The sequence below is a fragment of the Camarhynchus parvulus genome, chromosome 13, assembly GCF_901933205.1.
Source record: "Camarhynchus parvulus chromosome 13, STF_HiC, whole genome shotgun sequence".
Lineage (NCBI taxonomy): Eukaryota > Metazoa > Chordata > Aves > Passeriformes > Thraupidae > Camarhynchus > Camarhynchus parvulus.
The window spans coordinates 10,706,444-10,722,333 of NC_044583.1; the positions used below are offsets into that span (position 1 = coordinate 10,706,444).

At 49.5% G+C, this 15,890-nt stretch overlaps 1 protein-coding gene across 3 annotated transcripts in view; it reads right to left on the reverse strand.

Moving 5' to 3' along the window:
• The window catches only part of COL23A1 (collagen type XXIII alpha 1 chain), a 178,119-nt gene extending 163,808 nt beyond the window's left edge, over window positions 1-14,311 (reverse strand). For all 3 annotated transcript variants that reach the window (XM_030957428.1, XM_030957427.1, XM_030957429.1), the window contains exons 1-2: window positions 14,083-14,311; window positions 10,215-10,284 (exon numbers count right to left, since the gene is read on the reverse strand). In XM_030957428.1, coding sequence (XP_030813288.1) covers window positions 10,215-10,284; window positions 14,083-14,304 — 292 coding nt within the window. In that variant the 5' untranslated portion in view covers window positions 14,305-14,311. The remainder of the gene's footprint in view (window positions 1-10,214; window positions 10,285-14,082) is intronic.
• Window positions 14,312-15,890: the final 1,579 nt, after the last annotated feature.

Below are 15,890 nucleotides of genomic sequence, written 5' to 3' on the forward strand. Positions count from 1 at the left end.
CATTTTTGCCATCAGCCATGCCCTCGAGTCCCTCTGGGATGGTGTGTTAGTCTCTTGACAGGGCTTCTGTGCAACATGGTTGAACATATTTAAATGTTTGCACAATAGGGCCCCAGAAGCATCATTATTTGGTAGTAGTTACTGCCAAGACTTCCCAAAATATGAAGCAGATCATATCAATACCAACTGTTCTCATCCTCCAGACAGATCTGCTGGGGAACAAAAAAAAAAAATCTGTTCGACATCTCCTCCAAGTTCTCCAATGTCTCTGAGCAGTGAAGCAGCACAAACCTGCTCGAGCCTCCTGCACCAAGTGGGCTGGAATAGCACAAATGGGGGCACAGCCCAGAGACAGCACAAAATGGGGAGAAAACCCAGACAAACTCAAGCAGAAAGAAACATTTCCAGATGTACTGCACTGACAGATCTCGTCTCTACCAGTATTTTTTAGAAGTCTGACAACAAACACACAGATGGTTGGGAACATCATCGAACCTATTTAATTTAATTTTTTTGTGAATACTTCTCTCTCCACCATGTCACCCTTGCTGGGAAGCCACCCAAGAGCCTGGGACATGAAGGATAAAATTTTTATGTGGTGCACAGGATTTAATAGGTCCCCCCAGGGGCACATGGCCTCTCTCTGCTGCTTGTACAGCCAACACCCACAGTTGTGCCACTGAGAGCCAGAAACAAAGGGAGAAACATGGGATTTCTTGCAATGTACAGGAAACATCACACATGGGCTGTCTTGACATAAATGTCCCAGCAAACTTGCACTGAAGGGAACCTTCAGGTGAACAAAGTCCCAAAGTCAGTGGCTCTTGCCATAGGATTGCTCAAGTGGGCTAAAAAATAATTTGTGTCACACAACAAGCCTCAGGTAAAGACTGGCTTTTCTTGGCCTTCATGTCTTACCATGATTGCAATCATTGTGAAAAAATAAACCATCAAGGGCAGCCTCCATTCAGCAGAAGCCAAGTTCTTTTAATGCCTTCAATATGTAATTACATAAATGGACCCAATTTAAAAGTGAGCCAGAAATATGAACAACAGCTTCAACTGCAACCAGCACTGCCCCACATCCCTACCCCAACCAAGATTCTGTATGGTGTGCAGGATGAATGGGAGGTCTTTCACAAACACATCCCCAGCTCAAATTTGGGAAAAAAAATTAATTCCTGCCACCAAATCAGCATTCAAGGCAGTGATGAGCTCTCCCATTTTCGTTTCTCAGCCCTTTTCTGTCAGTCCTCTGGCTACACTCAATTCCTCCAGCACGTGCAGCTTTTCCTCCTTCTCTCCCCACAGGGTCATATTTTAAAAAGCAAACAAGCACAAGCTGGGGGGCATTGGGGATCTGTCATTCCTGCATTTCCAGCAGCTCTGAGCCTCACTCCTACACAAGGCCACGAGCTCTCTCCATCTGCTGCAGGGATGAAACCCAAGAAGCACATTGTGCTGCACAGGCTGCCAAAGCCACGTGTTTGGGGCATCCTGGCACCAGTACCTCTTCTGCCACATGATAAAACTGACTGATGGTGACAACAAAGAGCAGGTGGAGGCTTAGTTAGGCCATTAACCATGTGAGCGTGTCCTGTAAAGCTGCATTAGCCCAAGTGCTCATGCCCACCAGTCCATGCTGGGTGGGCAGGCTCAGCCTGCAGAGACCATTGCTCCCCCCAGGCTGGGCGCTGGGTGGGATTACCCCGGGCTCATGCTGGGAAGTGACGAGAATTGCTGCCTCCTGCGTCTGATTTAGAAAAGCAGAAAGAAATCCAGCCTTTTCATAGTCTAGTTTATCATGGTAGGACAGGTGCAACACAAAAAAGATCAGCAACTGGATGTGTCTCCTCAAGCTGCTTCTCCTTGCAGTGTGTCACCACGAGGACCTGCCACTCACACTGGTGTACCTTGAGTTCATTCCATGGTTCCTGCACATCCAGCACCATCTCCAGCCAGGTACAGCCACCAGGTGCCTCCCTGCCACCCCACCCAGCACCCCTAGGCCAAGGGAGCCAGGCACAGCAGTGCAGCAATTCTGTCTCCAGACTCCTCACAACCATGCATGGACAAACCTGTGGCCAAATTCTTCACTCTGGCTGCTTTTAAAGTAGCTACTCAGTGATTTTCTACAGCCAGCTTGGCTTCATGAGAAACGAGGTGCAGGAGTATCCCATCACAGTGTCAGAACTGCACATGTCGGGACAAACCTGCTGGTGTCACAGCCCCTTCCCCTGGAACAAGGTGCTCTGTGTAGCAGACTCGATAAGTAATTTTACTGCTGATCTAGGCAGACAGCTACTGCAATAAAGGTAACACAGAATAACAGACAGAAGTTTCCTGATCTCTCTCCGTTTTCTGTCTGAAATAACACCTGGAGTTTTAAGTGTGCTCACAGCTGGTGTGATCAGTGCTTGGCTTGTGTTGTTTGGGTGGCAGTGGAAGGGTAAGTGATGCACGCTTGTGGCTGCTATTTGGATTCACACCCTGGCCTCTGTAATCCAGGCAAGCCACACTCCTCAGTGAGCAACTGTTGCAACATCATTACTTGCTTAAAATCCTGTTAGGACTCCCAGCTGCAGCCAGCTATGGGTATCAGTCTCCAGTTCACCTTCCTCCCTCCCCTGACAACGTGGTGGTCAAAGCACGAGCACATTTGCAATGCAAAGACAGCGCTGCTCAGGGGCTGGAGCACAGAACATTTTCCTTTAAGAAAACTCTATTTAACAAATGCTGAAAGGGACTGTCTAACCCAAAAGTCTGTAAAATACCCAAAAAAAGCTACTGATAGATTTGTTCATGTTTTGACCCCAGCTGGCAGCTAAGCACCACTCAGCCCGTCGCTGCTCCAGCCTTTATTGGAGTGTCAGGAGTGATGGAGTTATATTTGGATCCTTTAAAGGGCACCACACCTTCTGTCCCTGCAGCCCACAAAGTCAAACAAATGACCATGTCTGGGAGCAACAAAACAGGAGCAAACAAACAGCATCAGGGAAGAGAAGTGTTCCTGGTCATGGAAATCAGGAGACACCAGTTTTGTATATAGTCTAGGATTTCTCAAGTGGGAAGCCAAGGGAAGAAGCTGATGAGGAAGATGGGGCTATTTGTCCAGCCTTTGTCTGGGCTGGCCAGAGGGAAGGGTGATTAATGGTACCTGTGGGTGAATGATGTGACACCCACCCAGTGCAGCAAGAGCAGAAAAAAAAACTTTTATACAGCCCCTCTGCTGGAGTTAGGCTTTGGTTGCTGTCACCTACAAGCCCACAGGCACAGGTGATGCTGACTCCTGTGCAATGTGAGTCATGAAATGTCAGTTTGGAGCTTCTTCTACCAGAGAAATAAATTGGCTCTTGCTTCAGGAGTACACCACTGATAGCTCACTCTCCCAAAATATTTCTGTGCTAAAACCTGCTTCTATCAACATTGCATGACTGAAAAATTCAACCTAAGGCTGGGGTGAGACACATTCCCACCCTGTTCCACCCAGGGTGGGCAGGAGATGACAGCACTGCTGATTGATTAGAGGGATGGAGGTACAGCAGGTACCCTGCCAGCACTGTCTATTTTCAATAATCAGCTCTGCACAGCCAAGTCACTGCTCACTTGCATGACATTGATCCATCATTTGAACAAGAAAGAGGGGAAAAACGACTTGAAACCAACAGGAACTTCCCAGGTGAGTCAGTCCATGAACAATGAACCGACCTGCTCCAGAGTGTCTCTCTGGAAAGGCAGCACTGAAGGGGTTGGCAGCACAAAAAATCTGTGCCTGGGTAAATGACTTCATATGTCAAGACAAAGATAAAGTTACACAGAGCCTCTTGTGGAGGACATGGTCATCAGGTTTATTTTTGTAGTTTTCATTACACTCAAAATAACTTTGGCAGACTTAGAAAAAATAAATTTTCAAAGCCTTCTCCTACTGACGTCACCAGTTTTAATTATTTTTTGCTGAAGTGGTCTAAAGGCAAATGTTGCTGGGGGCTGCTGCAGGCCTTGGTGTTCAAATGCTGGGGCTGCAGCAAGCAGCACCAGGAGAAATCCTGCCTCAGCCTCCCTGAAGATGCCTCCAGCCCATTTCCCTGCCACAGTGGTTTTGAGGCCAGACTGCCTCTAGCTCGTGCTCTGCCTGTGTGTCAGAGGCGCCGTCAGCTCTGGGAATAGCCCTGATCCTGTGCTATTTCCTGCCTCAGAGAGCCCTGACCACATCCAGCGTTTACAGCCACCTCGGCAGGACGGTAAATGTCACTGCTGGCTGCCACAGCAGCTGATGTGGGGTGGTGCTGTTTGGGTGGGTGTGGGACAGAGGACGTGCCCTCCCTCACACACCAGCACACGGGGGGAACTCAGTTTGAGAGCAGTCCCCAATTTCCCAGAGTCAAAGCTCCCCTTTGCTGGGTCAGCTTGAGAGCAGTCCCCAAATTCCCAGAGTCAAACCTCCCCTTTGCTGGGTCAGCTTGAGAGCAGTCCCCAAATTCCCAGAGTCAAACCTCCCCTTTGCTGGGTCAGCTTGAGAGCAGTCCCCAAATTCCCAGAGTCAAACCTCCCCTTTGCTGCACACCTGGCTGTCACCTCCTGCTCCCACCACCATGAGCTCCTCAGCAGGGCTGTGCAACAGTGCCAAAATTGTGAGCAGAGCCCCCCTGACTCTCCCATGACACACCTGGCTGCTGTCACCACTCCAGCAACCCCCTGAGAGCACTCAGCCACCCACAGGACCACCAGAGAGTCATTCCTCTTGCCAGGGGGACTTTGGGCTCCTTTCCCTGTTGCTGCCTGGCACCCACATGGCTGGGAGGAGATGCCAAACCAAGCAAAACTCCCTCTCCTCCATTTATTTCCATCTATTGCCACCACCCAAGAAAACAACCCCTGACCTCAAGGTTTCATCAACACTGAAGCCAAAGCTTTGAGGTCCCAAGGACAAGGTGGGGACCCATCACTCTGTGGCAGCTGCTCTCCAGCAGTGAGATGATGGAAGGTGTCATGCCCATCCCAGGTAGCTTGTGGGAGAAGGAACTGGCAGCCCCTGCACATGTGGCATGCAGACACAGCTCCAGATGTCCCTGGGGCCTTCCACAAATATCCAAAAGGGACTGGGGAATGGTCGCCAGGAAGGAGCTGATGGAAGGTAGCCAGCAGTCATTTCTATGCTCAAAGAGCATTTTTTCCAAAAGTTGCTACAGTCTGCAGATTGGATTTTTGAAGGAGTAAGATTTGAATACACGTGAAACAGAAAGAAATTGCCTGCATTTAAATGGCACCATTTGCCAGAAGTCCTTCCCAGCCAGTTGTTCTTTGTTATTTAGATGCTTTAACACTTGGCTTCTGGCTCATTTTTTAAAATCCTGGCACAGCCTTTTCTGTGCAGGAGAGAATTCTGATTGCATTTGTAAGTTTAGTACAAAAAAAATCCTGTTTACACTAATCCACAATTCCAGTGTCCCAGCCTCCTGCAGGCAAAGGCAGATGGAGAAAGCAAACCCTGCTGAAGTGAAGAGGCTGGCAGGGTAGAGAAAGCCGAGGCAAAGGGGGATTCAGAAGACATTTCAAAACTTGAATGTTTTGTAAAGTTCTTTGCCTCACTCTATATCATAGAAATTACAGAAAAATACTGAATTTTTATGGCTTCAGTAAGCAGGAAAGGTAACTTGAAGTAAGTGTAAGGAATACCTCAGAGGTTTAAGGTCGGTAGAAGCAAAGCAACTCAGAAAAGCAGAGATTACTGCTAATTAAAGGAAAAAAATTGATATTTGCTTATATTTGATATTTTTCAGTATCTGTTAAACTACCCTGAAGGACTCAGAAATGTGGCACTACAGGCCCAGATCCTGAAGATGTAATAACAGAGCTGCTATCATGGAGAGAACAAAACAAAGAGCCAGAATTAGCAGAGCTGGGTGCATCCCATTTGGCCTCCTGGAAAACATCTGCCATTTGTCAGGACTACAAAGCCAGAAGAGCCCTCTCCCCCTTGATCTGCAGCAATTAGGGGAAATTTGTTGTGCTAATTACCTGGGGAGACAACACGGGGAGAAGGCTGATAGCGAGTGACACTTGAAGGCAACATTTACACCAGCAAAAATCAGGCAGATATTTCAAGTCACTGGAAATCACAAAAAGTGCCACACCAGCCTCCCAGGACAAGCTGGAGAATGCTGATCCCTGGGCATAAATTTACGGTAAATATTAAAAAATTAATAAGAAAAAATAATAATAAAACAAATAGATTCTATAAGCTATCTAAGCAAGAGAGCCTGTGGAGCTGCTGAGTCTGCAGAGGTGGAGAGGGTTTGAAATGCTCGGTTCCCCCAGCACAGATGGTTTGAATTGCAGAGCAATGGAGCAATCCGCCGTCCTGCCGGCTGCAGCACCACTGCACTCCTGCTGCTGCCAAGCCATTATTGGGAAATATTTGTCACATATTAGCTGGAACATCAGATTACTACACTGAACATTTAACGCTGTTTTGTAATAAATCCATACGTTCAAATGCATACGGCACTGTCCCAGCAGGAACTCGAGATGAAAACAGGGATATGCATCAGGAAATTTGGAGTTAAGGCTCCAGAGGTACTGTTAAATAAAAAGGCACATGGAAACACAATGCATACATAGAAATACACAGTGCAAGAGCAGCCAGCAGAGCTGGAGCTCTTCACACCCTCAGTCCACAACTCAGCAAGGACCAGCTGCTGGGCAAGGCATGCTCTGTGGGCCGGGGCTGGTTTAAGCCTTTTTTTACAGGATTGAAGGAAACATTTGCTCTCAGGCTCTAGAATGGTGCATCCAGCACCTTGAGGTCTGGAGGGGCCTGTTCTCACAGAGCTTGAAGACTTTTGGCACAGCAAATACCACCTTTAACAAGAGTCTTTGGCACCTAATGTTTTAAAAGACTGTTAAAATTACAAGGTGGGAAAAATAAAAAATAATCCTTAAAAAGGGTATACATGAGAAGGCAGCCGGTGCCCACGCAACTGAAAAACAAATTGTTTACCAGTGTGAAGTTTCAGTCTTGCCTTCAACCCACCTCCCAGTGCTCATCAGCTGGCTGTCCCAAATGCCACGTACACCAGTGCTCCTGCACCTGCTGCATTTCATCCTGCAGCAAAGGCTTTGTGAGGATCCCACCAGAGAAAGAGGCTGAACACAAGGGGATGAGGGGCCTCTCTGCAAAGCATTACAGGCCTGGCTTAGGGAATGGCAATAACACAAGTATTAAGCTGCTGTTTCCCTGCAGGACAGCATATGGGGACAGCCTGTCCTGGCCCTGCCCGGTGCCTGCAGCATCCAACCGCTGCCACCCCGTCCCAAATAGCTGAGGGGACTCAAAGGCCATGTGTGGCCCCAGAGTGGGGTCACCAGCCTGTCACAGCGTTCCCGAGCCTGACCCACACTCAGTCCAGCTGCCTCAACCCCCTCAAGGATGCTCTCCTCTCCCTCAGCCACAAAAATGCCCAAACCACAAAGGGCTCAAAGTGACACAAAGTTGTTGTCATCCTCCCCCGCATCGCCTTGCTTGAATGAATAATGCAAAACAAGTCAACTCAAAGCAGTGCACAGATGCTCAGAGCAACTGCAGAGGCAACTTTTTGCAGCATGCTCAGCACTGGAGACAGAATTTTTTAAAAAAGCTTTAAAAAATATTTTTTTTTAATTATCTTTTTTTTTCCAAATTTTTATTACTTCCAAGGTCAGGCTGGATAGGGCTCCAAGAAACTTGATCTAGCTGGAGATGTCCCTGTTCACTGCAGGGCAGTTGGACGGGATGGTTTTTAAAGAGTCTTTCTGCGATTTCTTCTGACGATCGCGATCTCTCCGTGGCCCTGGTGAAACAGCCGGGCCCCCTCTGCCGGCCAGCGGCCCCCGCAGCCGCGAAAAGCCCCAGGGTCCCTTCCTAAAAGCCAAACCAGCTGTGCCCTACAGCCAGATAGGTGACCTCCAATAGGAGCACAAAGCACAAAACGGGTCCCTTCGGGTCGGGGGTCCTTCTAGGGGGGAACGGTGTTTGTCTTTTGTCTTGGTTTTACAAGCAGTGATTTAGGATTCCGCTGTAGCTAGAATAACTTGGCTCTCATTTAACTTTTAAGTGGGTCGTTGTCATCTTGTTCCAAAACTGCTTTGAATGTGTAGCGAGTCAATTGTATCAAAACAGTGCCCTAAAAACAACCGCCACCCCCTCAAGTCCAAACAAACCCCAAATTGACTCGTTTCTAGGAAAAATCAGGGCTTGTTTAAAGCAAGGCCAGCTGGCACAGCCAGCTCTGAGCCTGTGTTTGCTCCGGTGCTGCCCACGGTGGCTCTGTGGTGCCGTGTTGCCTGCATGGCAATCACAGAGCATCCTCCCGCCGCTCCCTCTCCCCAGCTGGCTTTAAATCCAGCCCTAATGAGGAATTCTTGAGCCTAGCGGGGTTATTGGCAGAGGAAAGCCGCCCAGCCCAGGTGTTCAGGATACCCACCAGTTGCCCATGGGAAGCAAGAGTAGGGCTGGCAGCATCTCCCTATCCCCTCCAAAGGGAAATTTTCCTTTCACCTGGGGCTGCTTTTTCAGTGCAGAGGCAAACTGAAGCTTAGCTGTTGGTTTGCAACCTGGTCTAGCTCAGCAGTGAATGCCAGTGAGGGCCACAGGCTCTCGGGTGTTTCCAGACCAAGCTCCTTAACTACAGAGCAGAAGGCAATCCAGCCTTTTTCAGGAGAAAAAGAATGAAACACAGCTGAAGACGTCTTTGATTTGCTCCAAAACAGCCAAAAGGCTTCAGGACACTCCAGCAGCACATCCTCACCCCAGCTCCCTGCAGTGGTGGCCAGGAGCAGCCACCGATGGGACATTTCCTACCCATCAGGAAATCACCTCTCCTTCCCTCGGCTCACAAATTGCGTTGTTTCGTTACTAATGACTGTAACGAGCATTTCAGCAGCACGTGGGAAAACCTTCCCCTTCCTCTCTTCCCCCATCTCCCAAACACAGCAACCAGCAGCTCAGTGACCCGGAACAGAACTGGGACTTTCCTGGACAAAAGGAGCCTCTTCAACCCCAATTGCTTTCCAAAGAGCAAAGGAAAAGTCTCTTGACCGCTTAAGCACACCAGCAGTGCCCTGTTTGTCCAGACCAGAGAAAGACACAGCCACAGAGTCCCATGAGGTTGGTGGACTTGTTGGGTCTGTGCACCACAAGAGAGAAACCTGATTTGACCACTTTGCAAAGAGCTGAAAATAAGCAGGATTTGTTTCTCAGCTGGTGGGTTTTGTTACCAGGCAGTGAGGCACACAGGGAGCCTTCCACCAGAAAAGCAGCGAGTACATTTAAGAGCATCATTAGTGAAATGTTTCTGAGATTAAACATAATCTCACAGGGAAAAAAAACCTTTTTATTTTGTCCTGCAAGTATGGTCTAACACTGTGTCTCTTGGTAGGACTTGTATCCAGGGTGGCAGGGAAAACTGACCCTGCCCCTTTGCCTAGTCTGACATCGCCATGTAGCATTTAGTGTTTGTTTATTTTCTTTAAAACTAGAATGGAACTCTGTGCTGCTTGCAAGTCCTTGTAACATGCCTGTGAATTCTCCCGCATCAAAGCACTGCACATCTTTCACCTATCTTTCACTACTTTTGTGAAAAGAAAAAAGAAAATAAAGGCTGGAAGTGCCCCAGCTCAAAACCACTCTCACCCTTCAGTGTGACAGCAGAGCACTTCACAGAACATTTCTGTAAATGAGGTTCCTTTACAAACTAATCTAAGCTGTTTATTGTTTCCAAGGAGCATGTACTTCCACCAGAACAGGAAGTTTTGACGGTTTTAGAAGTTCATTAAACTCTGGGAGGAAATTTAAACAATCGGTGACAGCTTTCCTACAGCAAAAGAAATCCTGCCCTCCGAAAAGGCAGAGAGGCTGCAGCTTTTAATTATCACACTTGCATTAAGCCCCAGTCATTTTGTTACTACTTCTAAATTGTTTTGGCCCAACACCCAGGGCTCACAACCCAGTCAAGTTCTTCCCTCTTTTATTCTTATAGCCAAACGTCGCTTTTGTCCAAACCTCAAACTCCTTGATCTGTAAACAGGCCAAAGCAAGGCACTGGGAGACGCTGGAGTGCTTCAGCTGGCGAAAAACACTTCTTAACACATTTCCCTCCATGGGAAAGAGCGTGTCAAACAGGAGAGGAGGAGCTCAGAGCGTGGGGGGCCCCGGGCTGTGCGGTACCTGCACCTACCTGGGGGGCACACGCAGTCCGGGGGCGCCTCCCGCGCCGTCCGCAGCTTCGCCAGTCCCTCGCCGAGTTTCTGTTTGGAGGGGATGAAAACAGCCCTTTAGAGAGTGCATCACACCTAAACACGGACTGTGCATGCATGCCAACACCCAAACCATCCAGCTTTCTTCCAGGGAGGGGTAATGGTTTCATCCTGTGGCGTTCAGCCTCCTTGGACAATGTCCCATGCCACGGTAGCACGTAAATATGGAATGTTTCTGAGCAAGTGGCAGCCTACAGCTCCACAGGGAGCAGGCAGACACTCCTCCTGTGCATCCCAAAGTCCCTTGAGCAAAGCTCCATTGGCAGGATTCATCCTGAGCTCCTTCACAAGCCCTATGTTCAAACTTGACCTGATTTGGTTGATTTTGTACTTAAAATTCTTGCTCTGTGGAGTGTTTGAGGTTTCTTTAGCAGAGGGATGAGGCAAAGGACAGTCAAGACTGGAGTGCTCACCCACCTTCAGGCCTACCCAGAGCCCAGTGTTTCCATCCCCAAAGTGAAAAACTCATCAATGGGGTAACTAGAACGCATAAAAATTCATGAAACTAGAGCAGTGTCTACGTGGCATATTGCAGGCAGATGTGTGCACACTCTGGCTGCTCCCTAAGCCAGCCAGACTGTTCGTGCCTGCATTTAGCCCACTGCCAGGCCCAAGTTAATGAGCCTGATGACAGGTACATTACATTAGCTCAGGCATACTCCCTGCCTGGGACAGCCCAGCAAGGGTGGGAACAGCTCATCTTCACCCACAATCTTCACTCTCTCAGCCCTCCAGGAATGCCCTGTCCTACCTAAAGTACTTGCCAAAAGATAAACCAATAATCTGATAACTGGAGTCCCTACATTTCAAAGACAGAAAATTCAAAGTACTTTTTCAGTTTAGGGTGTTAAGACTTGATAATGTACAACTGATGACCCAGTCCCTTCTCAAATATTTGAACACTGTGGACTATTCAGGAATTAGGCTACCTGTGAATTAGGTTATTTTCTTTTTATTCTGAGGATTAAATAGTTTTATCTGTCGTTGAAATCCTATGCTTCCTCTATCTGCTTGGATGTGAGGCTAAGAGGTCCTGAAAGTATCAACACAGCTTCATAGCACCTGACAGAGAAGTTGTCCTAAGGGAAGTATAAATACCAGAACGATCCAGCTGCCTTCTGCAAAACACTTTCCTTGAGAAAATGTGGCAAAAAAAAACATCTAAGGAGATTTTTCTGACAGCCACCTGCAGTCTAAATGTTACAGAGTTGCTCAAGTTCTATCTGTTTACTTTTAAAGTAATTTGGATTATGAAGATGCTTGAGGAAATGAAAACAAGCTCTCCCACATTTTTGGTTCAGCAGGCATCACTGGGAGCAGCAGAGGAGATCTGAATCCTGGAGCGAGTCCTCTGTTCTCCCATTGAATTGTTGTTGTCATGAAACTGATTAATCTGGACACTGCAGACAATAAATCCTTTGTGAACAAAATGGACCGGCTTTGTTTACAACAACTGGATGTTTCCATAATCCTCCTGTTAATATTTTCCTTCCAGTGTGAAAACTACACACTTGGAGTTGGGGCTTTTGACACAGAGCAAGTGGAGATGCTGCCGTGTCTGGACCGTGCTGTTGGCAATGTTTCAGATGGCATCAAAGCAGGAGCCTGCAGCACATCCCACTAACGAGACAAGCCAAGGGGAGGGCAAGGTCCTGCCACAGCCAAATCAGCAATTTCTCCAGAGTTACATGGATGCCTGTCACAGAGCCAGAACTAAATCTTTGTTGTCCAAATTGGCTTTCATTACCTTAACTACACACTTACCCTTCCTATATTATTTCCTATCCTCTTTTACTTGCCAGACATTTAAACAGCACTAAAAGGAGCAGAGCCAGCATGTTGGTGTTGCATTTGCTGCTCTCTATACACGGCTCTGCCATAAATTATGCCAGCAAACCCCTCCATTGGTACATGGAGTAAAGTTTTTGGGTCGTGGCAGAGAACAAAGGATGCTGGGTCATGCATAGAGAGCGTATGGAGCTTTCGTTTCACTTCTGAAATACTGTGGTAAACTTCAAAGGAGGACCAACACAGAATTTAACAAAAAAACTGACCCCAGGCACCAGCTGATGTTCATGACTATGGAAATACTCTCTCACTCTCCAGAAACTCTCAAGTACAGAAAGGGCAGCAGTAGCTTGACAAGTGAGTGGTCTTATGTAACAGAGTTTGGGCAAGAAACACTTTCTGAAACTTTACCATAAATTAAGAGGTTCATTTAAAATGACCATTAATAGATAGTGTAATTACTGCTATGGATTCATCAAATTTGTTGCTTGATTCAAAATTTGCTTTAGCATTGACAAGAGTTCGGTCATACTTAATGTTTCAACAAGCTCACTCTTCCATTAGAAACCCAATTATGTGGTTTTGCTTTATTTTCCCCTGTACAAACTCCATCCGAGCATTCCCAGTACAAAACAAGCTTTCCACACTTAACTAAATCTCAGCAAGAGGTTGCACATGATCTTAGGCAGTGCCACAGAAACCATTCCCATTGCTAAGCACATTTATTGGGGTAATTGGAACAGAACCACTGCCACAACCGGCAGGCTAATTCCTGCCTGGAGAACAGACATTAACTAGAGACTGTGACTACTCCTCCCAGGCATCCCCCCTGGTCTGGTATTCAGGGTTTTCACAAAAATATTTTAACATTTCACTTTTATCGAGGCACATCAATGCAAGCAATTTTCCAGGCAAAAGGACATGCTGTGGTGGTGCCGGCAATACCCTCATCCTAGCTCCAGCAGCAACACACAGCATGGGGAATTGTCTCCCTGTGCCCCCAGCATTGCCTCCATCCCTGCTCACAGCCCCAGAGCTTTCCCAGAGCTCCACACACAAACACATTTTTGCATGATTGAGGCTTCATGGCTGTCATGATTTTAACGCATGTTTTGCACCGCAGTCAGGCCATTAATAAAATCCCAGTGTAAAACCTTCCCCAGATGTCAGAACTGATCACTCAGGGCTGCCCTCCAGCAGCCCCACAAGCCGTGTTGAATTTTGCTGAACTTTATGAACTACTGTTTATACAAATCCAGCAAACCAACAGCGGGATCTTCAAGCATTTCCTATGAGTGATGGAGCCCTTCACATCCCCCTTGCCTGTAAAAAGCCCCAAACCTAAACACCAGAATCGGGGAAAAGATAACCCTGGGATAAAAGTGTAACTTCTCCCAGAGATTTGGTTCAGTTAGGCGCTGAGAAGGGCATCAGTGTGGATAATAGTTCTCCAAGTGGGCGGAATTGTTCAGCACAGAAATATTTATTGAATAATTTCAGAAAACCCCAGGACTGAAAGTGAAGTAACAAGTGGCGGGTCTCCTCTGCCTGCCATAAATCAGTTCTGCGCTGCCAGACCACAATAGTCTGTGACAGAGAGTCCAGATAGCGGGGATCATGTTCATAATTTCTAACAAGGAAATTATGGTCCATTAATTCCCAAGACAAATAGTTAAAGTACTCGGGTTACCTGTGTCAGTGAATAGAACAAGGGAAAATTTCATGTCCTCTAACCTTCGACTGCCGGCCCTTCACCTGGTGCTAATCAAGGTGGGATCTGCCACGCCTCGCCCTACGCCTGATTAATGGGAACGGCAGCAAAAAGTGGAGAGTTTGGTAGAAGGGAGTAAGTTTTCTCGGAGAGGATGAGGAGCCGGTGACACACGGAGCGAACCCGGCGGCGGAGCGGGTCCGGAGCGCCTTCCCCGATCGTGTCCCCCCGGCGCGGAGTGGCCGGTCCTGCGCGCCGCCCGCGGGGCCGCGGAGCCGCCCCTCACTCACCTCGCGGAACAGCTGCTCCACGCGGGGCTGCAGCGCGTCCAGCAGCGGCCCGTGGCCGGCGGCGCCCCGCTCCTCCAGCGCGGCCAGCCGGCCCTGCAGCTCGGCCGTCTTGGCGCCCAGCAGCAGGCACACGGCCACGGCGGTGAGCGAGAGCAGCAGGCACAGCGCGGAGGTGGCGGTGCCCGCCGCGCCGGCGGCGCCGCTGCCGCTGCCCGCGCTCATCGCGCCGCGCTCCGCGCCGCTGCGCGGGGTCCCGCTCGGCTGCCGCCCGCCTCCCGCCGCCGGCGCATCCAGCGCCGCCCCGTGCGCGCCGCGGGCGTGGGGCCGGAGCTGCGGAGCGGCCGCTCTCCTGCGCTCGCCCCGCTAGCCCGGGTCTTAAACGGAGGAAGCGGGGGGTGGCGGCTCCCCGCCGCCTCCCCCGCGCTGGGGAAGGGGGATGCTCCGAGCGCGGCCCGCCGCCCCCCATGGGGGATTACGCGGAGCAGGTCCCACCCCCGCTGCCCGGCCCCCGCGGGGACCGCTCCCCCCGGCCCCATCCCCGCGCCCCTCGGGGTCCCGGCCGCGCTGCACGGGCGGGGCGCTGCGAGAGCCGCTCCGGAGCGCAGGCTGCCGGCGGGACGGCCCCGCTCCGCTCCCCGCTCCGGTGCCGATAGCGGCGCTGCCCGCGGCGGGGGCGGCGGGCGCGGGCCGGGCGCCCTCCAGCGGGCTCCCCCCGCCGGGAGAGCGGGCGGGCGGTGGCTGCGCCCGGCCCCGGCTCCCCTGGAGCTTGCGACCTGCGAGAGGTGCCACCCGCCCGGGAGCTTTGTACCTCCTGCCCTACAGCCCGTCTGCACCGCGATCTGTTCTAGAGAGGAACCCCACCATGCACTGTAACTTGCTCTTATCTCAGTGGAGTGTTCCATTCCCTTTCGTGAGCTTCTGAACGAGAGAAAACTGCTCATACATAAGCTCAGAGCATCCTCATAGTCTGTCATCCCTCCTCCTTGCTCTTACATCGAGCATCACAACTCACATATAAAACATCCTCCTGCAGCTTAACGCTTGTCTAGATTCTAAGCACATGGTATACAAATTTCAGTGTACCCTCTGCCCCCTGGAGACAGGCACTTGCCCTTCAAGGAGTAATTCTTAATTCTAGAATAGATGATTGAAGCCTAGGACAGAGTTAGGAAATGCTACAATGTCAGTAATATCACCAATGTCAGATTCTAATTAGGTTGTTAATAAAACACACACACAGGGATAGACAAAGGCTTCTTGTAGCTATTTCCAAAACAGTTAAAGCAGGTAAATCCATAGCATGTGCTGACAGTTTCTGCTTTCTTACCTATTCTGAAGATAAAAAATCTCCATGTTTCTGTGAAACCCTTTTTCCTTACCTCCTTCCCCCCCCACCCCCCCCTTTGTATGAGCATGCCAAGACTTTCCTTACAAGCCCCATGAGAGCAGTAGAACACACACAGTGCCATCATTTTGGGGAGATGCTCGGGTGCAAAGCATCTTGTCCTGTGTGAGCCAAGCCCTCCAGGCAGCCCTGATACCCAAACACTGAAGGAACAGGCAGGACTGATCACTCCTGCAGCAGATGAGTTCCTGCCCCAGGAATCCAAATGCCTTTCCCATGCAGTTTAGCCCTGAGCTCAACTCTTCCCTCAGGTTCCAGAGCCCCAGATCTCACCCTCTGCACTTCAGTGATGGAGCCTGGGCTGTCCACTTAAAAAGATAGTTTTATTCTTTCTTGTCCTCCACCTTCAGTAAAAAGTGTGACTGGGGCACTATGGAAATGCACACTGTTAGTCTGGTCTGCC